This window comes from Rutilus rutilus (assembly GCF_951802725.1).
Source record: "Rutilus rutilus genome assembly, chromosome: 7".
Taxonomy (NCBI): Eukaryota; Metazoa; Chordata; class Actinopteri; order Cypriniformes; family Leuciscidae; genus Rutilus; species Rutilus rutilus.
Genome location: NC_140221.1, coordinates 1,052,689 through 1,080,633, shown reverse-complemented (window position 1 = coordinate 1,080,633; position 27,945 = coordinate 1,052,689). Strand labels below are relative to the sequence as shown.

Sequence of the window (27,945 nt, the reverse complement as noted above, 5' to 3'; positions counted from 1 at the left end):
GCAAAGGTACCAGAGCAAGAAACACTCGTTTAGCGATTAAAATCACAGAAAATATGGAGATATAATTTTTTGTCAATATTGCAATGCACACCCCTAGAAATGACCATGCGAACGTGTGTGTGTGTGTGTGTGTCAGAAAAAGGACGAGAAGAGGGGCGAGCGCTATCTGAACTTCAATGATCTGGTGTACGGCACCTGCACCGAGAGGCAGCATCACTACTACCTGTGCCACATCGAGGACTGGTGAGGCTGGGCTCACACACGAGCTGTGTTACACACACACATCAGTTATGTCACACACGTCACTGGAGTCGATGAATAAATGAATGAAACTGATTTGTCCTGCGCAGGGATCTGGTGTTGGCCGCGTCCGCCGCTGCTATTGAAGTTAGCATCATCGCCAAACAAGAGGACAAGGTAAACACACACCCCAAAAGACGGCTTATTAAACTGTCATAACTTAAAGTCCCCCTGTTGCCATGCAAACATGAGGCAAAAAACACAAGATGTGCTTTTTCCCATTTTTTTGATGTGATGTGCAGGTGAACTGGGAGCTGTGGTTGCTGGAAGACGCCAGCCGAGCGGAGCTTCCCGTCACCGAGAACAACGAGGACACACTCCCTGTGGGCGTGGCCATCGACTACACCAGCCAGGAGGACATACAGCTGTGTAAGGGCTCCTGGGATTGATGCCCGTCGACTTGCATGACGTGTTTTTCTGTGTTTGCGCTCCGAAATGCACGAGTTGGAGAGACATTTACTGTGACCCAAACCACTCTCAAAACATGCAGAGCCGCTCTTCATGCCTTTGATCTCACGGTCATGATCGCCATTTCATTTTGAGGTTATACTTTATTTTACAGTGTCCTTGTTACAGATGTTACATGTACTTACTATCGTAATAACAGTAAATTATGCATAATTACATGCAACTAACCCTCAACCAAACCCCAATCCTACCCTAACCCTATAGTGAGTACATGTAGTTGCTTAATATTATTCAGTACTTAAATATATAATTACACTGTAACAATGAGACTTTAAAATAAAGTGTAACCCAGTTTTATTTCGTTTAATGGTGCATAAGAGGGGAAGTATGCACATACAGATTATCTTCAATGGGTCAGAATGAGAAATATCGACACAAACCAGGAAATGCACACACTGTTTAACTATTCTTTTTATTTGCAAAATAACATTAATTGTGCAGCCACATTTGTTTATTCTAATGTTACTTTCAGTTTAATGAATTAGCTTTTCATCAACTGTTGATCAACTGGGGTTTTAAATGGGGCTGGGGTAAAAAATCTATATAATAGATTAAATTAACGCAGTTATGAGGCGTGTATAATTCCCGCTCGACTGGGACTAACAGTCTCTGCTGTTCGATTCCTGATTTTGAATCAAATTTCAATTCGACATATGCATAGATTTGATCATGGATTTTAAATCTACGCATATATCGAATTGAAATTTGATTCTCGATTTTGAATCGAATTGTGGGATTCCAAAAGATTCCCACCCCTGGTTTTAAACATTAAGGGGCTTTTGCACTGGAGGAACTTCTCATCGTTCCTAGAACTATTGGCGGACTATTTGCACTTTTGGAGGAACTAATTATCTCCTACTCCAGAGTCGGTCTAAACCAGCGCTATAGGAACTACAGTGACGTTAGTGTTCTCTGATTGGCCGAACGCACGCGAAACACCAGCACACGCCATTATTATAAAGGCTGTGTAAACACACAGATTATAGCCTATATATTTACTCCAGAAACTAACTCTACGAACATGTAAAACAGAGATAGATGGAGCTCTCAGCCTTTATCTTTACGCTGAGGAGAAAACCCAACACAACTTTGAGGAGACCAAGAGAAACATGATTATGTGTTTCTGCTCAGCAACACTGGGCATCAAACACACACATACGCTAATAACTCTTCATCACTGTCTACTTTCAGTGTATAACAGTTCTCTATAATAACGTATTGGACTGTTAGACTGATCGTACACTAATGAACACGGAGAATGCGAGCACTGTGTTCTCAGCGCCGTCAAAATAAAAGTCTCAACAACATGCGTGTCCTTCGTCACTTCAGAGTCCCTACTGGCGCTGCGAACGCAACCAGGAAACGTTCCTAAGGGAACCATTAGTTCTCTGAGAAACATCCTGGTGGCTCGTTCCTAGAACTATCCAGTGCGAAAGCCTCTATAGTGTATAGTGTAGCCCCTATAGTGTATAGCGTAGCCCCTATAGTGTGTAGCCCCTATAGTGTGTAGCCCCTATAGCCCCTATAGTGCATAGTGTAGCCCCTATAGTGTATAGTGTGTAGCCCCTATAGTGTATAGTGTGTAGCCCCTATAGTGTATAGTGTGTAGCCCCTATAGTGTATAGTGTAGCCCCTATAGTGTATAGTGTAGCCCCTATAGTGTATAGTGTGTAGCCCCTATAGTGTATAGTGTAGCCCCTATAGCCCCTATAGTGTATAGTGTAGCCCCTATAGTGTATAGTGTGTAGCCCCTATAGTGTATAGCGTAGCCCCTATAGAACCCCTATAACCAGGTTCTGGTTTGTCTGTTGTAAAATGTTTTGTTCCTGTGGTCCTCAGCGGATGAGAAGCGTTTGCCTCCGGCACCGACGCTGATGCTGCTGTCTACAGATGGAGTTCTGTGTCCGTTCTCTTTACTGAACCTGAACGCCGAGGCGAAACAGCTGAGCGTATCTGCGACCCCGCTGCCCGAGGACGGAGAGAGAGTGCCTGCCGCCCGTAAGACCTCAGACACACCACTCGCTGAAGGCCTGATATACTCACGACAAAGCTTTCTCGTTCTTCACTTAGGGGTAAAGCTTGAGTGAAATACCTTTGCTGCGATATCCTGACGAAGTCCACATTTAAATATCATAGACTGTGTAAAAATATGTTCATAGTGTCAGTGACGTCACCTGTAGTGTTTCTGAAGAGTGCTTCTGAAGCCCAAAGTGGGCGGAGCCGGCCGTCGCCATCTTGGCCGCGCGTCACTCCCGGATAAACGAACATGTCTAGCGAGGCGGATTAGCTGAGGTGACATGACGCTAACGCTAGCAGACAAACAGCTAGTAGTGACATCAGCAGCAATCCACCTGTCACTCTAAGTGGCCACACCCTTAATTATGCAGAACTTTAAGGCTCAATATAATTTAAACAGAGTTATTCACCTCCTCACAGTCGTCATGAAGGGCAGAATTAGCGATATAGCTTTTAGCTTCGTTAAATCATAATTTAAGGAGAATCACATTACAAACTTTGATTTCAAACTAAAAAGTTTTAAAAAATCGGACACAAACTATAACCAATCATTTAATGTTGTTTATTTTTTCAGTAGAAGCAACAGATTTTAAGTGCATTGCAAAATTATAATGTATACATAAATGTATAAAATAAGAATAAGAAAATAAAGTATGTTTTGCAGCATAGCTGATTATCTCTATTACACTCAGTTTCAAGCTGGATTTGCTCGCAGAAATGCTCTGATTGGTGGAATTTTTGTACAGCCTCATGGGTAATGTAGTTTTTCACCATGAAATCAGGTGTTAAACATGATTATCTTAAACAGAAGTTAAAACAAAGCAGGCTGATGACTTGAACAAAAGCGCATTCCGTCGATTGACGTCGTCGTAGCTCACAGTAGGGCCGTCGACTTGGAGAAAATGAATGGAGTTTTCACTTCCAGAACCGACTGTTGCGCTCGATAGTAGTTCAGAGGTGTTTCCCAGCTGGAGCGAACTTTTCCAAACTTCGTCTTGGCCTGATTTTGTTCTGAATGACTTCACACCAGTTCGTTCTTTGATTTCGTTTGAAGTATATCAGGGCCTTTACTGAGCTCTGAATCTAACCTATAGGCTGCTCTGATGTTGATTAGGGCTGTCAAAATGGCTGAAAAGCTAAAGTCGAATTTTTAAATGGAAAACAATCCACTTCCACTCACTACATCTACATATTGTTGGTCAAAAACACCAGACGCTCATCTTGATCTTTTTTTTTCGTCAGCAGGAAGGGCCTTTTCCCGTCATTTTTCATATTAACAACTTTGAATATTCAAAATTAAAAATTTTATTTGACAGCCCTAATGTTGATTGATTTATTTCAGTTGTAACACTTTAAATCTCTTTTAAATCTTTTGTTTCAGAGTCGGTTTCCTCTGCTGCTCCCGTTTCTGCACCATCCTCCATCTTCCCATCGTTCTCCGCACCTCCTGGCACAGCCCTGCCCCCAGCCTTCACAGCCCCGCCCCCAGCCTCATTATCATTCACAGCCCCTCCCCCAGCATTTACAGCCCCAGTCTCATCCTTCACTGCCCCGCCCCCAGCCTTCACAGCCCCGCCCCCAGCCTCATCATCTTTCACAGCCCCGCCCCCAGCCTCATCATCCTTCACAGCCCCGCCCCCAGCCTTCACAGCCCCACCCCCAGCCTCATCATCTTTCACAGCCCCACCCCCAGCCTCATCATCCTTCACAGCCCCGCCCACAGCCTCATCATCCTTCACAGCCCCGCCCCCAGCTGCCTCATCATCTTTCACAGCCCCGCCCCCAGCCTCCTCAGCTCCGCCCCCTTATCCGACCTCCTCAGGTTTCTCGTTCTCTCTTCCTCCTCTGGGATCCGCTGCTCCCTCAGGCTTCTCTCTCGGCTCCTCCTCGGCTGGTTTCTCCTTTACTGCTCCCAAACCCCCCTCCTCCTCCTCCGATGCTTCTGCCTTCTCCTTCTCTTCCTCCGCTCCACCTCAGCATCTTCCCGCTGTTTCTCCCATCATCAGCGGCCCCAAAGCCCCGGCGGAGCCTGCAACGCCTGCCGTCAGGATGAACCTCACCGACAGGTGAGTGCCTGATCCATAAAGTATGTTCGTAGTGTGTGTGACGTCACCCGTAGTGTTTCAGAAGAGCATTTCTGAAGCCCAAAGTGGGCGGAGCCGGCCGTCGCCATCTTGGCCGTGCTCACCCCCGGATAAACGAACGTGCAGCGAGGCGGATTAGCTGAGGTGACGTGACGCTAACAGACAGCAGACAAACGGCTAGTAGTGACATCAGCGGCAATCCACCTGTCACTCAAGTGGCCACACCCTTAATTATGCACAACTTTAAGGCTTAATATAATTTAAACACAGTTATTCACCCCCCTCACAGTCGTCATGAAGGGCAGAATTAGAAATATAGACCAAAACCACTTTTTGCACCAGACTGTAAACATGTGTTTTTCTGCTGTAAAGTTGGGCATTTTAACATGAGGGATTATGGGTAATGACCCTCTTCTGCAGCCGGCCTCTAGTGGCCAGTGGATGTACTGCAGGTTAAGACACTTCAGTGTTGGTTTCGAGAGAGAGACTGAAGGTTGCCGCTTGGCCTGATCTCAATATTTAATTTCCTGGATAATCCTGAATGATTAAATGAACATTTGACGTGTTTTGCGGCAGGTTTTCGGCGGTGGACACCATGACGTCGGTCCCGACCCCTGCCCAGCCGTTCTCTTTGACCTCGACACCCAAACCCACAGCCGTGGAGGTCATCGGTCCGACGGGACCTGCGCTGAAACCAACCGTTCCTGCAGGTACACACTCACATTCCCAGCTCCTCGTTTATAAAACGCAAGTATGATCGGCTTTAAATCAGTGGATTTCATCCTACGTCAAAAGTGAGAGACACATCAGGATTTATGAAGACACAAACTGATGTTCAAGGGTCTTTTACTGTCATTCCAGACACATTTTTACATGAAGGAATGAAACTAAGTACAACAGGGTTCGTACAAGCTGCATAAAGTACTGGAATTTGACTTTTTGATATTTAAGATCCTGGAAAACCCTTGAAAACAGCCATATTTATGAAGAGGTACTTGAAAAGTGCTTTAATTATTTAAATATAATATATATACAATCTACATCAAACACAAATACAATCTTTTCACGTAATATTAACACTGCAGTCCGTCTGATAAACCCCCATCAGACCTTTTCTCCATACAAAGTACACTAACATTATAATGTGAAATATTATTTATTGGACAATAATAGCCATTATAAACTTTGTATTTAATATATTATTAAATGCGTTGCAAGTTGTATTTTGGATGCCTTACATCTGTGATTTTAGTTTTAAAAATCCTTAAAATCCTAAAGATATTGTTTGATGAGTGTGATCTCTGATTGTAGTCCTTGAAAACCAAAAAAGTAGTGCTTAAAGTCCTTGAAAGTCCTGGAATTTCTTTTTACAGTATCTGTATGAACCCTATGACAATGCAAGAATAAAAACAGTGCAATAATTAGTAATAAATTAGGACATAAATAGTAAAATATTTAAAAAATAAATGTGCAATGTGAAGAGCATGTTCAAGCTTTCCGTGCTCACATATACCAGAAATTAAAATAATCTGATATTGTTTATTAAAATGCAATGATAAATAGACATGCACAGTATGCATTATTAATATTATATAAACAAATGAGCACTTGCTTTGTGATAATTGTCACTGAAATTAATGTATATGATTTCCTGGAAAATATGTATCTGTAAATGATTAAATCGATGAAAAATACAGTAATATTGTGAAATATTATTACACTTTAGAATAATAGTTTACTATATAGTGAACTATAACTCATTCCTGTGATCAAAGCTGCATTTCAGCATCATTACTCCAGTCTTCAGTGTCACATGATCCTTCACAAATCACTCTAATATGAGGATTTGATGCTCAAGAAGCATTTATGATTATTATCAGTGTTGAAAACAGACACATTTTTGTGGAATCTGATACATTTGTCAGGATTCTTTGATGAATAGAAAGTCCAACAACATGAAATATAATCTTTTGTTACATTATCAATGTCTCTACTGTTGATCAATTGATGCATCCTTGCTGAATAAAAGTATTCATTTTCTTTTTTAATTATTAACTTTTGAATGGGAATGCAAATCATCATATTAGAGTGATTTGTGAAGGATCATGTGACACTGAAGACTGGAGTAATGATGCTGTAAATTCAGCTTTGATCACAGGAATAAATTACACTTTACTGTATATTCACATAGAAAACAGATGATTTACATTCTCTTGAGCTGGATATGATGCACTTTGTGCTTGAATTTAAGGTAAACTGTTAATAAAGCTGTTAATAAAGCTGTTAACTAACCCTAACCCTAATCCTTTTAAACGAACTTGTCATACTTTCACATGTTGGTTCACTGTGAATGTCTTTATAAATGAGGCACCTGGAGCCATTAAATCAGAATATGATGATGATTAGGGCTGGGTATTGACACAAATTTCACAATTCGATTCGATTTCGAATTCAATATTGATTATTGTGGATATCAGGTTCAACACATGGCACATTTCCTCAAGGAAAACACATCTCTTCACTAATGCTGTAAACTATGGGAGTCAGTGGTAGCCTATAGGCTTCATTAGCCCACTGTAATACTGAAGGTAAAAATTAACTGATTTGTATACAAACACTCAAATTACACTTTTATTTATTTTTATAATAATAAACTTATATGAAATATAAACATTTAAATGGTGGCTGTCATAAAAACCTGCCAGATTTATTCAAACATGCATTAAATATGTAAGAACATTATAATGAATATGTAATATGGTGCATATATTTAGCAGAATGCTCCTCTCTAGAGTTAATTGTTCTCGCTGACTGACGAGTTTATGGTCACATGGTTTTTCTGAGGAAAATGTGACGTTACATGACATCGTTTACAAGCTGTTTTACTGACGTCTTTCCACAGTTGAAACACTGATTGGGCGACTCCATGTCACATGATACGGACTTCGATAAGTTGTACTCCATCTTTTAACACACTTTCAGAAGCTCATTCATGTTTATCTCGCGCTGTAACTGGTGTTATTAAGGCGGAAGAGAAGGTCATGTGCTTCTCTAGAGCTGAGCCAGAGCGATCTCACGCCACAGTGACAAAACTGTTTATGTTTTTGAATTTCGTAAGAAAATGGACGTAATTTGAAATCTGAGACTTTGTTTCATATCAATAGTAACAAAGCACAAAGATTATTGGATGGGATGCGCTACAGTGTTCCATTCATTCATCAGCTGAGAACAGGAGGACTAATCGATTCTTGGGATTTAAGAATCGATATCGGCTCGTAAAAATGAGAATCGATTAAAATCGAGAAATCTATATTTTTTACCCGATGATGATGATGATGATGATGATGATGATGATGATGTTGTTGTTGTGTTTCAGCGATGTCCCGCAGCGCCGCTCCTCCAGCCTCTCTGCAGAAACCAGCCTCAGTCGCCACTCCTGCGCAAGTACAGCACCAAACAGGCCTTGACGTTCAGTCACTGTGGCTGGTGGTTTTTAATATCATCTCATAATTTGGCAGCAGGTTTATTAGGCTGATTGTTATTAAAGCCACAAAAGTCATTCAGTCAAGAGCCGTGAGTGATTTTCTGTCTTTTGTAGTTTGATTAACAGTAATGACACAGACAGCAGCAGGATTATTAGGCTACTGTCACTTTAAGACATGATGCACGGATCCAATATACTGTTACACATGCGATGTCACGTTCACTCAGAACACCGTAGTGACTGCATGGCAACAGCCTGTGTTTCTGCACTGGCAATGCTTTAAAAAGCATAAAAATAATAAACTTTCGTGATGACGGAGAACATCAGTGCCGTGCAAGCAGAACCATGATAGAGATGATAATCAAACACCAGCCATAGACTGAGCTCTGCAGCACGACACTAACATCTGTCTGTGAAAGAAGATTGTGGAGACATTTTATTGGCTCCCGATCTTGTGTCGTCATGTAGACTGATCTGACCGGTGTGTGTTTGCATGGCAGGCTGTGTCTGTGAAAGCCCTGGAGAAACAGCTTCAGCAGAAGAAGGAGTCGGACCCCGTCATGACGGGAATAATGGAGGAGGTAGAGTCAGTCATCACATGTTCACATGCTCACGTCTGATTGGCCGGTCGTGTTGACGCTGCCCTGTTCTCTGCTCAGATCGCTCACTTTCAGAAGGAGCTGGACGATCTGAAGAGCCGCTGCAGGAATGCTGATTTCCGGGTGGGAAGCACAGACGACATGAGAGACCTGAGGAAAGACTCGGAGAACTTCCACGCCTTCACACTGGAGATCAAAGAAACCACGGAGGTACAACACACACTTAAAGGGACAGCGCACCCTAAAGTCACAGTTACATCATTTACTCACCCTGGCGTTGTTCTGATGCGGTATGCCCTGCTTTCGTTTTCGGACCACAAAAAGGAGATTTTCTTAGTCTTGATTTATGCACGAAGAATCTCTCGTTTTTCTCCTCAAATCCGCGTCTCTTTCCAGGTTTGTTTTCACAGGCAAATACAAACAAGTTAATGAAGGCAACTTTTATATGTTACATAATATGTTACTTTTTTTTAACGTATTATTGCGTTCATAGAGCGAGCCTCTCACTGATTGTTTACAGCTTAACGGAAGTTACACCCATAATTCGTGCAAAGCATCATGGGGCGCAGGAATAAGGTGGATGATGATGAACTGTAGATGTCACAGTAGGTGTGTGTTGTGTGATTGACCGTGTTGATCTGTTGTACGCAGTCTCTTCACGGGGACATTAGCGCGCTAAAGACTAGCTTGCTGGAGGGTTTCGCTGGAGCCGAGGAGGCGCGAGCTCAAAGCGATCTCAACCGAGACAAAGACTATCTCCAGCTTCTCTACAAGAAACCCCTGGACCCGCGGCGCGAGGAGCAGCTCAAGGTCTCCTCACACACACACACACACACACGTTTGAGGACGAATGCATCGCGATTCTCTCTCGAATCGATTCTGAGCTTAGTTAAAAACTAGCCTAGAGTGCCGTCTGCTGTTACAAACTAGCCTAGAGCGCCGTCTGCTGTTACAAACTAGCCTAGAGCGCCATCTGCTGTTACAAACTAGCCTAGAGCGCCATCTGCTGTTACAAACTAGCCTAGAGCGCCATCTGCTGTTACAAACTAGCCTAGAGCGCCATCTGCTTAGAGCGCCATCTGCTGTTACAAACTAGCCTAGAGCCTAGAGCGCCATCTGCTGTTACAAACTAGCCTAGAGCCTAGAGCGCCATCTGCTGTTACAAACTAGCCTAGAGCCTAGAGCGCCATCTGCTGTTACAAACTAGCCTAGAGCGCCATCTGCTGTTACAAACTAGCCTAGAGCGCCGTCTGCTGTTACAAACTAGCCTAGAGCGCCATCTGCTGTTACAAACTAGCCTAGAGCGCCATCTGCTGTTACAAACTAGCCTAGAGCGCCATCTGCTGTTACAAACTAGCCTAGAGCGCCATCTGCTTAGAGCGCCATCTGCTGTTACAAACTAGCCTAGAGCCTAGAGCGCCATCTGCTGTTACAAACTAGCCTAGAGCCTAGAGCGCCATCTGCTGTTACAAACTAGCCTAGAGCCTAGAGCGCCATCTGCTGTTACAAACTAGCCTAGAGCGCCATCTGCTGTTACAAACTAGCCTAGAGCGCCATCTGCTGTTACAAACTAGCCTAGAGCCTAGAGCGCCGTCTGCTGTTACAAACTAGCCTAGAGCGCCATCTGCTGTTACAAACTAGCCTAGAGCGCCATCTGCTGTTACAAACTAGCCTAGAGCGCCATCTGCTGTTACAAACTAGCCTAGAGCGCCATCTGCTTAGAGCGCCATCTGCTGTTACAAACTAGCCTAGAGCGCCATCTGCTGTTACAAACTAGCCTAGAGCCTAGAGCGCCATCTGCTGTTACAAACTAGCCTAGAGCGCCATCTGCTGTTACAAACTAGCCTAGAGCCTAGAGCGCCATCTGCTGTTACAAACTAGCCTAGAGCGTCGTCTGCTGTTACAAACTAGCCTAGAGCCTAGAGCGCCATCTGCTGTTACAAACTAGCCTAGAGCGCCGTCTGCTGTTAAAAACTAGCCTAGAGCCTAGAGCGCCATCTGCTGTTACAAACTAGCCTAGAGCGCCGTCTGCTGTTACAAACTAGCCTAGAGCCTAGAGCGCCATCTGCTGTTACAAACTAGCTTAGAGCGCCATCTGCTGTTACAAACTAGCCTAGAGCCTAGAGCACCATCTGCTGTTACAAACTAGCCTAGAGCGCCGTCTGCTGTTACAAACTAGCCTAGAGCGCCATCTGCTGTTACAAACTAGCCTAGAGCCTAGAGCGCCGTCTGCTGTTACAAACTAGCCTAGAGCGCCATCTGCTGTTACAAACTAGCCTAGAGCGCCATCTGCTGTTACAAACTAGCCTAGAGCGCCATCTGCTGTTACAAACTAGCCTAGAGCGCCATCTGCTGTTACAAACTAGCCTAGAGCGCCATCTGCTTAGAGCGCCATCTGCTGTTACAAACTAGCCTAGAGCCTAGAGCGCCATCTGCTGTTACAAACTAGCCTAGAGCGCCATCTGCTGTTACAAACTAGCCTAGAGCGCCATCTGCTGTTACAAACTAGCCTAGAGCGCCATCTGCTTAGAGCGCCATCTGCTGTTACAAACTAGCCTAGAGCGCCATCTGCTGTTACAAACTAGCCTAGAGCGCCATCTGCTTAGAGCGCCATCTGCTGTTACAAACTAGCCTAGAGCGCCATCTGCTGTTACAAACTAGCCTAGAGCCTAGAGCGCCATCTGCTGTTACAAACTAGCCTAGAGCGCCATCTGCTGTTACAAACTAGCCTAGAGCGCCATCTGCTTAGAGCGCCATCTGCTGTTACAAACTAGCCTAGAGCGCCATCTGCTGTTACAAACTAGCCTAGAGCGCCATCTGCTTAGAGCGCCATCTGCTGACAAACTAGCCTAGAGCCTAGAGCGCCATCTGCTGTTACAAACTAGCCTAGAGCGCCATCTGCTGTTACAAACTAGCCTAGAGCGCCATCTGCTGTTACAAACTAGCCTAGAGCGCCATCTGCTGTTACAAACTAGCCTAGAGCGCCATCTGCTTAGAGCGCCATCTGCTGTTACAAACTAGCCTAGAGCCTAGAGCGCCATCTGCTGTTACAAACTAGCCTAGAGCGCCATCTGCTGTTACAAACTAGCCTAGAGCGCCATCTGCTGTTACAAACTAGCCTAGAGCGCCATCTGCTGTTACAAACTAGCCTAGAGCGCCATCTGCTGTTACAAACTAGCCTAGAGCGCCATCTGCTGTTACAAACTAGCCTAGAGCCTAGAGCGCCATCTGCTGTTACAAACTAGCCTAGAGCGCCATCTGCTGTTACAAACTAGCCTAGAGCCTAGAGCGCCATCTGCTGTTACAAACTAGCCTAGAGCGTCGTCTGCTGTTACAAACTAGCCTAGAGCCTAGAGCGCCATCTGCTGTTACAAACTAGCCTAGAGCGCCGTCTGCTGTTAAAAACTAGCCTAGAGCCTAGAGCGCCATCTGCTGTTACAAACTAGCCTAGAGCGCCGTCTGCTGTTACAAACTAGCCTAGAGCCTAGAGCGCCATCTGCTGTTACAAACTAGCTTAGAGCGCCATCTGCTGTTACAAACTAGCCTAGAGCCTAGAGCACCATCTGCTGTTACAAACTAGCCTAGAGCGCCGTCTGCTGTTACAAACTAGCCTAGAGCCTAGAGCGCCATCTGCTGTTACAAACTAGCCTAGAGCCTAGAGCGCCGTCTGCTGTTACAAACTAGCCTAGAGCGCCATCTGCTGTTACAAACTAGCCTAGAGCGCCATCTGCTGTTACAAACTAGCCTAGAGCGCCATCTGCTGTTACAAACTAGCCTAGAGCGCCATCTGCTGTTACAAACTAGCCTAGAGCGCCATCTGCTTAGAGCGCCATCTGCTGTTACAAACTAGCCTAGAGCCTAGAGCGCCATCTGCTGTTACAAACTAGCCTAGAGCGCCATCTGCTGTTACAAACTAGCCTAGAGCCTAGAGCGCCATCTGCTGTTACAAACTAGCCTAGAGCGCCATCTGCTGTTACAAACTAGCCTAGAGCGCCATCTGCTTAGAGCGCCATCTGCTGTTACAAACTAGCCTAGAGCCTAGAGCGCCATCTGCTGTTACAAACTAGCCTAGAGCGCCATCTGCTGTTACAAACTAGCCTAGAGCGCCATCTGCTGTTACAAACTAGCCTAGAGCGCCATCTGCTGTTACAAACTAGCTTAGAGCGCCATCTGCTGTTACAAACTAGCCTAGAGCGCCATCTGCTGTTACAAACTAGCTTAGAGCGCCATCTGCTGTTACAAACTAGCCTAGAGCCTAGAGCGCCATCTGCTGTTACAAACTAGCCTAGAGCGCCATCTGCTGTTACAAACTAGCTTAGAGCGCCATCTGCTGTTACAAACTAGCTTAGAGCGCCATCTGCTGTTACAAACTAGCTTAGAGCGCCATCTGCTGTTACAAACTAGCCTAGAGCCTAGAGCGCCATCTGCTGTTACAAACTAGCCTAGAGCGCCATCTGCTGTTACAAACTAGCCTAGAGCGCCGTCTGCTGTTAAAAACTAGCCTAGAGCGCCATCTGCTGTTACAAACTAGCCTAGAGCGCCATCTGCTGTTACAAACTAGCCTAGAGCGCCGTCTGCTGTTAAAAACTAGCCTAGAGCGCCGTCTGCTGTTACAAACTAGCCTAGAGCGCCGTCTGCTGTTAAAAACTAGCCTAGAGCGCCTTCTGCTGTTACAAACTAGCCTAGAGCGCCATCTGCTGTTACAAACTAGCCTAGAGCGCCGTCTGCTGTTAAAAACTAGCCTAGAGCAACATCTGCTATTACAAAACTAAGCTCAGAAATCCACGAATCGCGATGCATGGATTGATTGTCCCAGCTCTAGAGATGTGTGATTAACGTGTGCTGAAAGTGTGTTTTTGTCACAGGAGATCCGCCGCTTGTACCAGTACGTGAAGTTCGCCATGGAGGACGTGAACGGTGTTTTAGACGTGGAGTGGGAGATGCACCTGGAGCAGAAGAAGAAGCAGAGGTGAGCGGACGGGGTTATTGTGTTTCCTGAGAAGAGAATCCAAACATCTATTCTGAGATATCACATTTAAAAACACTGGATGGAAACAGCGAGGTTCTTGAACTTATGCGTTCATTAGGGCTGTCAAATCAACATTTGAATTTCGAATATTTGTCGAGTTAAAACCGTGCATTTGGATTTTTGGTGTCACGCAAGACATGATGATGATGATGATGATGATGACGTAACTGACGCGGTGTGTTTTTGATAGCTTATCCAGTACAGCGGGTGCGGCTGCGTTGCTAATTTTTTAAAAATGATGGGAAAAGGCCTGCTGACGAAAACCGTGCAACAACATACTTGACCAAACCTGTACATCGGTCAGAGCTGAGTGTGTTTCGTCAGCTGGAAATAGGGCTGCACGATTATGACAAAAATCATAATTGCCGATTATTCCCTTGAAATTGTAATTGAGATTATTAATTACGATTATCACAATTTACGTTGAATATATATATATGCATATTATTATACATGTTTACTAGGGGTGTAACGATTCATCAACTACATCGATGTATCGATTTATATTCCTACGATCCAACTACATCGATCTGTGCTCGGCAAGTTGGTCTTCCGGACGACATATATCGATCTAACATCGTTTTAAAAGGTAATGAATCGATTGTATCGATACTAGGAAATAACGCATTGGATTTAAGCACATCAGACTTTATATGGATGTTTTTTCTTAGCACTTTTAATGATAAAAGCGTTAAACGTTACTCGATTCAGTCTGCCTATCTGTGACGTCGTCGCCATGCGTGACGCGCCAGCAGCAGCGCAAACACAACAAGCAGCGCAAAGTCTCTGTCACCTCAGAAAAACTGACTTTCCTGTCTCTCAGCCGCTATACTGCAGTAGCACGCACTCTTCAATTGCACGCGCAAATGCGGCGGAGGGCGCTGTATCACTTCACTAAAGTGCAAAAGACATACGAGAATGCAACGTCGTAAAATAATAAGTGAAGAAATAAAAGGAAAATACCAATAAATTACGTTATTGGTACGTCATGTGTGTTGCTATTTATCAGGAGCAGTTTCCATGTTTCTTTACCAGTTCTTCTAAGTATTGTGTATCACCATGGCAGCCTAATTGTTGTTTGTTTCCATAACAAAATGCCACTTACTGGTTATTTTGTATATTTTTATATGACTGTGGCTCATACCAAGATTGTATTAACAAAAACTAGTTTGGGACTGCTGTTTAATAGCTTAACCTCGCAGTGCCTACTGTCTATCAGTATTTGTCATATTCCTACAATTTCTTTTTTGTATGTTAAGTAAAGGGTACAAGTACACACAAGTACACGCATACGTCACTGCCTGGTAGCTCCTATTGTGCTGGGTTTTCTGAAGTAGTTGTGATTCGCCTCTCATAACATGCTCTAAATGCACGCAGAGTGGATTTCTTTTTTTTTTTTTTTTTCTGTAATCGCGGCTTTGAACGATTACGTAATCGTGGCATCCATAAGCGTAATCGCGATTAGAAATTTGATTAATTGTGCAGCCCTAGCTGGAAACACTGTCAACAGAAAGCGCTCGTCTGGTGATTGTGATGATCAGTATGTAGATGTAGAGAGTAGAAGTGAGTGTTTCTGAATGTCAGGCTGTCGGGATAACCGCAATATTGCAGTACCGCGCTACTGACAAGCCAACCGCAGAGGAACGCTAGGAACCGCAGAGGAACGCTAGGAACCGCAGAGGAACGCTAGGAACCGCAGAGGAACGCTAGGAACCGCAGAGGAACGCTAGGAACCGCAGAGGAACGCTAGGAACTGCAGAGGAACGCTAGGAACCGCAGAGGAACGCTAGGAACCGCAGAGGAACGCTAGGAACCGCAGAGGAACGCTAGGAACCGCAGAGGAACGCTAGGAACCGCAGAGGAACGCTAGGAACCGCAGAGGAACGCTAGGAACCGCAGAGGAACGCTAGGAACCGCAGAGGAACGCTAGGAACCGCAGAGGAACGCTAGGAACCGCAGAGGAACGCTAGGAACCGCAGAGGAACGCTAGGAACCGCAGAGGAACGCTAGGAACCGCAGCAACCGCGATATTCGCGTGTTTTCTCTTTTCATAAGGCAATACCCTTCTTGTTTTGAACTTCGTGCATGTGTATTGAATGTTAAATAAGTTAATAATGATAATGAGACTGTTTTTATCATGGTGATTTGTACAGGGGCTTCGTGGATTTGCACTTAAGCCTAAACAGACAGTGAATGAGAGAGATCGACTGAGTGCGTGCGATGACCTGCGTCTGTCTTTGAGTTCAAGTCAAATAGATTCGTGAAAAGGTTGCCGTGTCCAAGGAAAGCGAAATATGTCGTGTCATCCTTTTAACGTTTAAGGGCATTTACCATGAATGGCATCAGCGACAGCGCTGGTCAGCATCCACAGCGCGAGGAAGCCAAGGGAAACAAAAATCAGAGAGTCACGCATTGACTCGCATCAGCTTCAGCGTTACCCATGCGACGCATTGCTGGTCAGCTGAGCCTTGAAAAGTGGAGCTCAAAGTTACAAATAATTAACACCTTGTTTCATTACTATCTTTTAATGAATCAGCGTTTTTGAACATGTTCGTTGAATGACTCATTCAAAGCCTTTCAATGCCCAGAGAGGCTGTTTAGTTTCGGTTACATTGGTCACTGAAAATGTACTCGTTTTAGTGCATGCTGACCACATCGTAACACTTATTTATATATAGCAACAAATAAATATGAATAAATCAAACATAAATGGCGATAAAACCGCATTTCGCGCTATTGAGCCACTCAAAGTTACCACAAGGGAAAATCCTTCACCGCAACAGCCCAGCCTCAGTTTGCTGTTGTGTGTTCATGTAGTTCATGACGCTGTGTGTTGAAGTGTGTTTCCTGAGGTTACTGACGCACCAACACGGTTTAACACACTATTGTAACCTAATTTTCCTTGCATGTATATTAAGGAAATTATATGTTAGATTTTATCTTGATTCGGTATTTGCTCTTGCGCTCGCTTGCGCCCTCTTGTGGGCATAGAGACGATACAGCACTTTCCCTTTAACATTAAGCATTGCCTTTAAATTCGAATTTTGCTGATATTTAAGAGAGAAATTCGGATGTAGCTTTTCAGCCATTTTGACAGTCCTAGCGCTCATATGTTTTTTTTATCCGATAAGAAGACCTGCTGATGGAAACACATTTACTGAATAAATCCCTTGATGCCTCAGCGTCAGCTGTGATTGGATAGCTGGAGTAACCAGCGGACCAATGGCATCGCAGCGTCTCTAATGTTGGTTTGGTGTTTCTGAAACGCCGGAGTCGAAGTGTGTGATCAGAATGATTCCCTCCAGAAGCGTCTCACACACACGAGTGTGTTCCCGAACACCAGCATCCGAACGCCAGAGAACATGATTTTGTTCTCTTGAACACATGAGATGTTTAACGCTGCTTTATTCACAGATGTTTTATGCGATACCCCGCAGCTTTGGATGTGAACACCGCTCGTGATTTCTCCCGCAGGCACTTGATCGTCCCCGAGAGAGAGGCTCTGTTTGCAGCGCTGGCCAATAACCTGGACATCATCAACCAGCAGAAGACGGTTCTGGACCGTTTGTCAGGTGACCTGCACAAGCTCAGACTCTACAGAGGAACATCAGCGTGGAGCTTCGCCAGCCGAACGCCCTCCACACCATCAGAACAGAGGTGAACACACACCTGCATCATCACACACCGCACACAACACACACCCTCAGAACAGAGGTGAACACACACCGCTGGCACAAAAATGCTTTTCTTACTCAGTATTTTTGTCTTGTTTCCAGTCCAAATATCTAAACATTCTTGAATCAAGATGCATTTACTAGATGAGTAAAATACCATATGATGTTATGTCTTGTTTTCTGGGAAATTAATCAAAATTAAGTGATTTATTGCTTTAAAAAAAGCTAAATGATCTGCCAGTGAAAATCAGAAAAATAATCTTAATTCAAACAGAAACAAGATTATTTTTCTTACACCAATGACAGATCATTTAGATTATTAATTTAGATAATTTAATTTAAAGCAATAAATCCCTTAATTTTGATTAATTTCCCAGAAAACAAGACATAATATCATATGGTATTTTACTCATTTAATAAATGTATCTTGATTAAAGAATGTTTAGATATCTGGAGTGGAAACGACAAAAACACTGAGTAGGTTATAGTTATAGTTGGTCAATTTGATCGATTTATTGCTGTATTGTTTTATGTTTTGTGAGGTGACCTTGAGTGCTCAGAATGGCGCCTATAAATCAAATTTATTATTAAGTAAGAAAAGCATTTTTTGCAGTGCATTAATGTCATAAATGTGCATTAACTCATTTTATTTAGATAATTTAGTGTTCATCAGAGGGGTCCAAGACTTCTGTTGCACTTGAACCACTAAAACCACTAATTTAATGATATTTGTTCAATCAGTTTATTACAAATTTATCAATGATAAATGAACCATGAGGATATTGAGAGAGAGTCGCTGTAAAGCGCTGTGTGTGTGTGTCATGGAAGCGTCAGGATTGACGTGCTTCTGTGTGTTGTGCAGTCTGGACCGCGAGCTGGAGAGTCTGAAGGATGCTCTTCTGAAGGCCAGTCTGGAAACGACACCCAGAACTCAAGACAAATCACCATGTAAGAGTCGCAGGATTGGTGAGATGATGTCAAGCCGCGTTTCCACCGAAATTACCCAGAACACTTTGTCCCAGGAACCATTTTCCCCCCAGACCTGTTGCTGTCTGCGTTTCCCCCGCGATCTAAAGCACCGTGTAGATTATAGGCTAGTTAGCCCGGTGACACGGGGCTACTTTATAGTTCCCGCTGGATTTCATCCTCCGAATATGTAAGCAATAAGGAAGAGAGGCTGTATGGTGAATAAGGCACGGCTGAAGGGTGTTGTTAGGCATGACGCGAAGCGGAGTCAGACGTGACTTATTCTAGCCTCTCGTACCTTATTGCTTTAATAAAACGGTTACCACACAATACAAATATTAAAGCCGAAAAACATGCATCAATGCAACTTTCATGAAGTAAAATCACTAAAAGCCTTCCTTCCGCTGAAACAAATAGTCCCTGACCATAAACGGCAACAGAAGTCACATACATTATTTCTCCATTAGATGGCGGCAAAGACTCGTTATGAGTGAGTCAGTCAGTAGAGAAGACTTTTATACTGAAAGGACTGAAACGTGTGATCACAGAGAAGACAGACGCACCTGACAGATGACTAGGGCACGGAAAACCCTTAACTGTTAAAAGGACAAGATATGGCAGCGGACATTCAAACAGATTTTTTAAATTATGAATAAAGGACTGGCCTGAAGGAAAATGCTATGTCTACTGTAAATGCAGGTACTCTCGCTTACTCGAACTCCTCCTCCAGAGTCGGTCTAAGGCAGCGCTATAGGAACTACAGTGACGTTAGTGTTCTCTGATTGGCCGAACGTACGCGAAACACCAGCACACGCTATTATTAATAAAGGCTGTGTAAACACACAGATTATAGCCTATATATTTACTCCAGAAACTAACTCTATGAACATGTAAAACAGTGATAGATGGACCTCTCAACCTTTATCTTTACGCTGAGGAGAAAACCCAACACAACACTGAGGAGACCAAGAGAAACATGATTATGTGTTTCTGCTCAGCAACACTGGACATCAAACACACACATACGCTAATAAGTTCTCAGCGCCGTCCCAACAACAAGCGTGTCTTTCGTCACTTCAGAGTTCCTGCTGGCGGTGCGAACGCAACCAGGAAACGTTCCTAAGGGAACCATTAGTCCTCTGGGAAACATCCTGGTGGCTCGTTCCTAGAACTATCCGGTGCGAAAGCCCCTTTAGTTCCTCCAAAAGGAGTTCCTAGAATTAAAATTGTTCCTAGTTCCTGCGGTGCGAACACGCCAAAATCCAGGAACTTCCGCCAATAGTTTCTAGGAACTATGAAAACGTTCCTCTGGTGCGAAAGCCCCTTCATTTATATTTACATTTAGATCCTGATCCAAAGTCCCTCGTTCCTGCGGTGGAAACACGGCTTAACACGTCAATCTGAATGATCCATGCCAATGTGATCTGTGTATACTTGTGCAGAAGCAATCAGAGATGTTAATCTGTGTGTGTGTGTGTGTGTGTGTGTGTGTGTGTGTGTGTGTGTGTGTGTGTGTGTGTGTGTGCAGCTAAAATGACCCCAGCCAAGCAGTCTCAGCTGAGGAACTTCTTGTCGAAGAGACAGACTCCACCGGTTCGATCCACGGCTCCAGGTACGTCACGCGTGTTTTCCTGAAGTCTGCATGTCGTCTAGATTATGTAATCAGATTCCAGAAATGGAGAACTTGTTTAAAAGTCCAGTAAATTATTCATAATCTGATTCGCCCAAACACCGTGCTCTAACCAGACGCGCGATGAAGAGCATCTTTTCCATGTTAGAGTTTCTGTCCTATCCGTGATGATTCTATTGTAGAAAGCGGAAACAACAACAACAACAACATACAAATATGACAATGATAATCTCAGGGACTGATAATCAGGGTTGGGGATCGTTTGAGTTTTAACTTTTCCAATTTCGATTCCAATATTGTAAAAAACAAAACTTTGGTGCCATTCACATTTAGTGTTATTGCAAAACATTTAATTGAAGCTGAATATCATCATCAGGCTAAAGCACACTTAGAAGAGGAGCGTTTGCCTGAGGTTTAAAAACACCATAGAAGAACAACTAGCCCGACTAATATTAATGTCAAGCATTATTAAAGACAATAAACACTCAGTAATTAAAAAAGAACAAATAAAAACTGACACAACTGAACAAAGATATGATTGAATTAAACAGCGTTTTAAGATTTTTAGGTGTTCGGGTTCAGAAACTGTAATCAAATAGTTAAATCAAATGTAATCAAAAAAATTAAATAACCCTGCACTTTATAAATAAAATACACATTATAAATAGTTACAAGAGTTATTCAGTCTAGAACCAGTTAATTTTCTTTGTCTTTTGTTGTTTGATTAGTGTTATAGAGATGCAGCAGGAATATTAGGCTGCTGTCACTTTAAGAGCTGCACGGATCCAATATACTGACACACATGAGGACACAAAACAGCAATGATTTAAAATCACTTTTTCTGTACGCATGTTTCAGATGTGCACAGCACAGCACGTCGTCTCGCGCTTAAACTCATATTGAATTGATAAGAGGAATCAAAATTTGAATTTTATAACAAGTATTCGATTGCAGAATTGCAATCGATTTTCCATCCCCAACCCTACTGATAATGTGCTTTATTTAAAGTCCCCCTGTAGTCAATAATTTTACCCCTTAACTCATCTTTAACCACCAAAATGATAGCCTGGCTAACGTCATTTGAGACTTGGTCTGGGAACCACGTGTTCATTTTCTCGTATTTGAGGCGTGGTTTACGAATGCCCAGAGCCGTTTATTGGGCGCTATGAATGTCTATCAAATGCGCCTGTACGTAGCTCATAGCCAATCGCTTCAGTTATACCAGATGACGTATGTAGAGTGACAGAAATTCGACGAGGAAAAAGACGATGGGTCAAAGATTTGCACGATGGCGTTTAGCGAATATTACCGTTTGTGCAAGATAGACATGAGGGTAGAAGGTAACGTCGAGTCTGATGCCATGTTGGATTCATAGATATAAACAAACTGCTTCGGTGTGGTCATCGTCTTGCTGCTCCATCCCCGTTCTGTGATTGGTTCCCTTTGTCAGGGGAAAATCTGGTCCATGGTGTCCAGACTGCCTAGCAGTGTGAATAAAATCGCGCTGTGAGCAAGGCAGGATGGGGAAACCCAGGCTACACAAATTACATATTTAAATGCTTTTTCCTTGAAAAAAAATGTCTTCATGCCTTAAAATATCTTGAATGTAACTCGACACCCTCGCCTCATTTAGTATGCGCGGTTCTATGAATATGCAAATCGCATCTGATGTGGACAGACAAACTGCTTGTCTTCGGTCACAGTGTTATTCTTTTTTAATTTTCCTTTAAAATAAAAGCCTATTGCATAAACAGTATGTTCAGAAACTCTTCCAGTTTATGGACTCGCACACAGATTTACAGAAGTCATTCATTAGGGAGTGTTTTCTCAGCAACTCCTGATGATCACATTTGAATTATTGTTTGAATTATCACTCCGTGAGTAATTTAAGCTTGTATTACTGTGACTTTGTCCATCAAACTCATTGAAATGAACAGATTTCTTTTGAAACGATGATCTGTCCGTGTCTCTCGTTCCTCAGCCAACCTGTCGCGGTCCGCGTTCCTGTGTCCTCAGTTCTACGAGGATCTGGATGAGGTGAGCTCGAGCTCGTCTCTGTCTCAGGTCCTGGAGCCCGAGGACTCGCTGGCGCTGGCCGAGGACGGGGACGAGCCGCTTCTGATGCCGGCTCTGATGCCCAGCGTCCCGAGACACCCGACCGTGGTCCGAACGCCCTCCATACAGCCGGGCTTCAGTCCCAGTCCCTTCAGCAGAGTCCCGATCATCAGCACCAGTGAGACACATCATCAGACTCCTTCAACATTTCTCACATCATCACAGTTTATTCGCTATAGTTTAGAAAATGGTAATAAATATGATATATCAGTTGATATTTGACTGGTTTTGTCCGTCCTTCTGTTAGACTGTCTCACACATGAATTATGTTGAATATCTGTCAGCTGTTAAATTTAACTACACAATTAGATAATACCAGTTTAGCTCAACCAATCACCAAGCAATGCTTCATTGTGTTCAGTCTGTGTGTAAAAAGAGCATTAGCAATTAAAGAAAACACACTTCAGCAAAACATGATCAGCTCAAAGTGTCCCAATCATTTTTGCTCCCAAATTGTCACTGGATGAGGAATATTTGGGTATAATATGTCACAGTTTACTTTATTTTGCTCTCCTCACTCACATAAATGAACTATAGTGTCCTGCACACACTAGTAAGTGATATCTGGTGTCTGAATGATCTTTTTGACTGAATGTCTCTTGAATGTGTTGCAGCTCCGAAGATAAACATGGACAGTGCCGATAGCACAGCGCTAGCCACAAAAACAGTGAAGCACGGAGCCCCGCCCACAGAGAAGACCACGCCCACCACAGTCCCCGCCCCTCAGGCTGCTGGAAGAGCCGCCCTCAGTAGACACATGACCAGCCAGAAACCTGGTACAAACACACCGGCCTTCACACGTTTACCAAAGAAATCAGATATTTAGAGCTGATCTTTAGTATTATCAGGTATGGGTGTGACGAGGCCCTCACGATTCGATACTGAACTCACGATACCGTGTTATTGCGATACTCCAAGACATATGGTAAAAGGTTACAAAAAAATGTACTGTTGATTTAAATGCTAAATTTGGTGTTACACTGTGTGTGTAAATGAATAGTCTTGGACTTGGCGCTGAAACCCAAAGCACAGGACAATAGAGACAGCAGAATAACAATATTCATGATTCTGAAGATGAAAATACTGAATTATTGTAGACGAATATGCTTGATCTCTGTCACTGACTAGATATATTTAAAATAATGTCAGCCACTTTTTACTGGTAACATCAGACATTTGGCATTATCAGGACACACAAATATTCCCCCATTGCATTATTATACATTATATTCAACACTATATATAGTCGTTTAATGTAGTTCTGACACTAAAACTCAGAAAACTTTTTTTTTCTCACACAGTAATTTATATTTTGCGTGAACTATCCACAATACATATTGTTGCATTTTTATATTGCGATATATTGTGACACGATATATTATTACACCCCTATTATCAGGTTTTTATAATAATGCATTTACATCAGATGTGTGTGTTCATCAGTGTAAGTGTGTGTCTTCACACTAGGGGGCGACAGACACCATAGACTCTCTGAACTGCAGAAACATTCATTTTCTCTCAATTTATTGTTATAATACACACTACACCTCAAAAGATGAAATGTTTTTAGAATTTAAGTATGCGTTTAATTGATCAAAAGTGACTACAGACATTTATAATGTTACAAAAGATTGCTATCAAATAAGTGCTGTTGTTTTGAGCTTTCTATTCATCAAAGAATCATGGAAATATAAATATAAAGCAGCACAACTGTTTTCAGCACTGATAATAATCATAAATGTTTCATCAAATCATCATATTAGAGTGATTTGTGAAGGATCATGTGACACTGAAGACTGGAGTAATGATGCTGAACATGCAGCTTTGATCACAGGAATAAATTACACTTTATTATATATTCACATAGAGAACAGATGATTTACACTGGAATAATATTTCACTATTTTTACAGCATTTTTAATCAAATAAACGCAGCCTTGGTGAGCAGAAGAGACTTTCAAAAAACATTATTGTTCCAAACTTCTGAACAGTAGTGTAGAAAAAGGTTGTGTAAAATATTAGAAATATCATATAGATTAGGTTTTTGTTTTAATAGATTAATTGCACAATATAATCACCTTTTTGCAACTTTTGAAGCCTTTTGCACTTCTGTTAGACCATAAGTGTGAATATTCCTGATTCTCTTTTAGAGGGTTTAGTAAAGCACCAGTGAGAGCTTGAGCTGACGTTATCATAATCATCTGAGACACTAGATGTAGTGCATTATTGACATTGCGTGACACAAGCGTTGTATAATAACTGATGAATGAAGTTATTTCTGACTGATTCTGATGTGTGTGTGTGTGTGTGTGTGTGTGTGTGTGTGTGGTTTCTAGGAGCGTGTTTGACCGAGTCCACGCTGAAGACGGTTCCTCAGGTGGTGAACGTACAGGAGCTGAAGGACAAAGGTCCACACACACCTGTGTCCACCGTCATCAGGTGAGAGAGGGGGATTATGGGGCAGCTTTACTGGCTTCACGCTCAATAAAACGCTCCGCTTCACAACAGATAGGGCCCTATGAAATCCGTTTTATTTTTTCTCAAATTCCGTTTTATTTTTTTTCAAATTCCGTTTTTTCGGATTTATTTTTAGCCCTTTCGGATTTTTCGGATTTGCTTGTTTTCTTTTCACTTCTAAGTAGTATTGACGTTTAAAAATTCAGTTACACAAACTCACAATTCAGCTTTTTTTTTTAAATTGTTAATATATTCAGCAAAGCACATTCAAAATTCTCCAAAATTCAGCCAAACCTTTAACAAATCTCTGGCCAAAAATAACAGTAACATGAAGGTAACAATTAAAAGGTAGGATTGATGAATATTAAATTAAAGATTAAATTAGCCTTTAAATAATTTTTCACAAAGAATGTTTTATAAAAATATAAACCTCACATATTTAAGCCTTTAAATCATTTTTATAAAAAGATAAGTCAAAGTCAAAAAAGATAAATTACTGACATTTACAAACACAAGGCATATTAGCTTATCTTTAATTATTAGTAAAATTCGGTCCGATTTTTATGCAACCATGCTCTGCGCTCTCCACAACCACAAAGAAGTTTTAGTAGCTAATAGATTTCCACCACCGAAAAACGCTTGCTGTAGCTCTGCTACAAGATTTATTTACGGAGAAGAGAAAAACATCTGTAGTGTTTGTGGTGCACCCCCATCCTTTATGTTGACTGAGCTTTCAATGTTGTTACGGAAAGGGTGAAGTTGATACTGTACGTTGGTTCTTGTCACATGAACTGCGGTGCTACTTTACCTCCAATCAGGCCACGGAGACCCTTGCCATAGACGGTAAAAGATACGCAGCAAGAAGAAACACTAGTGGTTCACGCGTGCGCGCATACTGAAAAGCGCGCTGTTTGCATCACTGTATATTAACTTTATTGACATATGTCTCTCTATATGGCTCTGGGTTTAGGTAGAGACCTTTAAACTTAAAAAAAAAATCGTTTATTTAATGTCAACAAAATATATGCAAATTCCGTGCGTATAAGAGAATTCCATTTTCATGTGTAAATTCCGTGATTCCGTCCGCGTTTTCCGCATCACGGAAATCATAGGGCCCTAAACAGATTGAAAATGCATTATGATGGCCAGCAACCCGTCACAATACAAGCTTGATGGTTCAACATTTAAACATGAAGAAAGTCAGAAATATATTAGCATTGTAATTCTACAGTTGTATTATAAAATAATTCAAAAAAGACTCATTAAAGGAGTCAAATATATATTTTTTACAGCTATTTTTATTTTCACTCCCCAATAAAATCACCTGGAATGTTTAAAGTCTCCCTGTAGTCAATAATGTTACTGTTAAAACTCATCTTTGATCACCAGAAGGACATATTTAAATGTTTTTTCCTTAAAAATATCTTGACTGTAACTCGACACCCTTGCCTCATTTAGTATGCGCGGTTCTTTGAATATGCAAATGAGCCCCACCTCCACTCACTCCCTCAGCTCAGAGATCCACTGGTTGACGATCACACGTTGATCTGATTGGTTCTATGAATATGCAAATGAGCCCCGCCTCCACTCACTCACTCCCTCAGCTCAGAGATCCACTGGTTGACGATCACACGTTGATCTGATTGGTTACAAGGTAGTTTGTGACGTCAGAAACACCAGCGATTTCAAAGCGTGTTTTTGAGACTGTCTTTGGTTCACTGCAGTTTTAAGGAGGAAATACTCAGCAATGGTGTCGACTTATGAACTTACACATGCTTTGTCTTAAAGCAGATTAAAAACACCACATAGACACATAAACAACATTAAAAGCTGGATTTTCAACGCAGGGAGACCAAATACAGCTATTCGTGTGTGTGTGTGTGTGTGTGTGTGTGTGTGTGTGTGTGTGTGTGTGTGTGTGTGTGTGTGTGTGTGTGTGTGTGTGTGTTCTATGAATCTACTCGCACTGTGAAATCCTCTGAAATGAGGTCAGGGTCAGTCTGTGTGTGTGTGCTTATTATGGGCTGTGTGTGTGTGTTTATTATGGGCTGTGTGTGTGTGTGTTTATTATGGGCTGTGTGTGTGTGTGTGTGTACGCTGTCCTGTTTTAACCTTTCACATGAGCTCATCTTCCCTCAGGCGTGTGTTCAGACCGCGATCACACACTCTCATCTGATGAGAACATCAGTCACACACACATCAGTGTTTAGTGTTCCTCCCATGGGGTTCAACTACAGTGTGCTGAAGTTATTAATCTGTCGTCACTGCATATGAATCATACGCTGCGGAGATGATTGACAGGTGGCTGATCTGTGCAGTGATGATGCGATCCATGAACTATAATGATAAATCATTTAATCACGTATATATAATATAGATAGTGTTATAAGTTATCGTTATAATAATCGTTATCGTAAACTATTGTCATATTTAACAAATAGTTATCATTAATGTTATAGTTATTATAGTAATAGTTATCATTAACGTAGTTATAGTTATTATTATAGTAATCTTTTACATTATTGCTAATGTTATCATTAGTTATTAATAGGTGACATTGTTGTACATTTTTATTATACTTATAATATATCAATAGCATAGTTGTGAGTTATTAATGTTATAGTGATTGTTATTTATGATCATTAACACTACAGGGATCATTGTTTATGTTATTGGTCGTTGTCATTAGTTATTTACGTTAGTTATTAAAGTTGTCACTGTCAAAGATATTATAGTTATCGTTTTACAAATCATTATAGTAACGTTATCATTAATAGTTAACATTTGTTATAAGTTTATATTGTAGTTATTATAGCAATGTTATCATTATCATGAAACTTTAACATTATATTTGTCATTACACAGTTAACATTACAGTTATTATAGTTAAGCGTTTGTTATGGTCACTATCATTATAGTTGTCATTGTTGTTTTCATTTATTATAACTATAGTTAATTTATTATTGTTTTTATCACGCATTGCATGCACTCAATTATTACTATAGTAATAAAAGTAAATTATGTTTATAACCTAAACCATCGCTAACATCATAGTTATCGTTATCGTTATCAGTGAATGTTATAGTTAGTTATCATCATTGTTATAGTTATGATTATAGATGT

At 42.1% G+C, this 27,945-nt stretch overlaps 1 protein-coding gene across 4 annotated transcripts in view; it reads left to right on the top strand.

Moving 5' to 3' along the window:
* Positions 1-27,945, top strand: part of nup214 (nucleoporin 214) — a 76,151-nt gene that overhangs the window by 15,160 nt on the left and 33,046 nt on the right. For 2 of the 4 annotated variants that reach the window (XM_084415153.1, XM_084415152.1), the window contains exons 8-24: positions 137-243; positions 351-417; positions 543-669; positions 2,608-2,766; positions 4,166-4,850; positions 5,445-5,578; positions 8,245-8,312; positions 8,853-8,933; positions 9,012-9,161; positions 9,603-9,761; positions 13,817-13,920; positions 17,455-17,637; positions 18,517-18,602; positions 20,149-20,232; positions 22,232-22,483; positions 22,980-23,141; positions 24,702-24,804. In XM_084415153.1, coding sequence (XP_084271279.1) covers positions 137-243; positions 351-417; positions 543-669; positions 2,608-2,766; positions 4,166-4,850; positions 5,445-5,578; positions 8,245-8,312; positions 8,853-8,933; positions 9,012-9,161; positions 9,603-9,761; positions 13,817-13,920; positions 17,455-17,637; positions 18,517-18,602; positions 20,149-20,232; positions 22,232-22,483; positions 22,980-23,141; positions 24,702-24,804 — 2,711 coding nt within the window. Of the gene's footprint in view, positions 1-136; positions 244-350; positions 418-542; positions 670-2,607; positions 2,767-4,165; positions 4,851-5,444; positions 5,579-8,244; positions 8,313-8,852; positions 8,934-9,011; positions 9,162-9,602; positions 9,762-13,816; positions 13,921-17,454; positions 17,638-18,516; positions 18,603-20,148; positions 20,233-22,231; positions 22,556-22,979; positions 23,142-24,701; positions 24,805-27,945 lie in introns of all 4 variants that reach the window. The other 2 variants (XM_084415151.1, XM_084415150.1) reach the window with 1 other exon arrangement.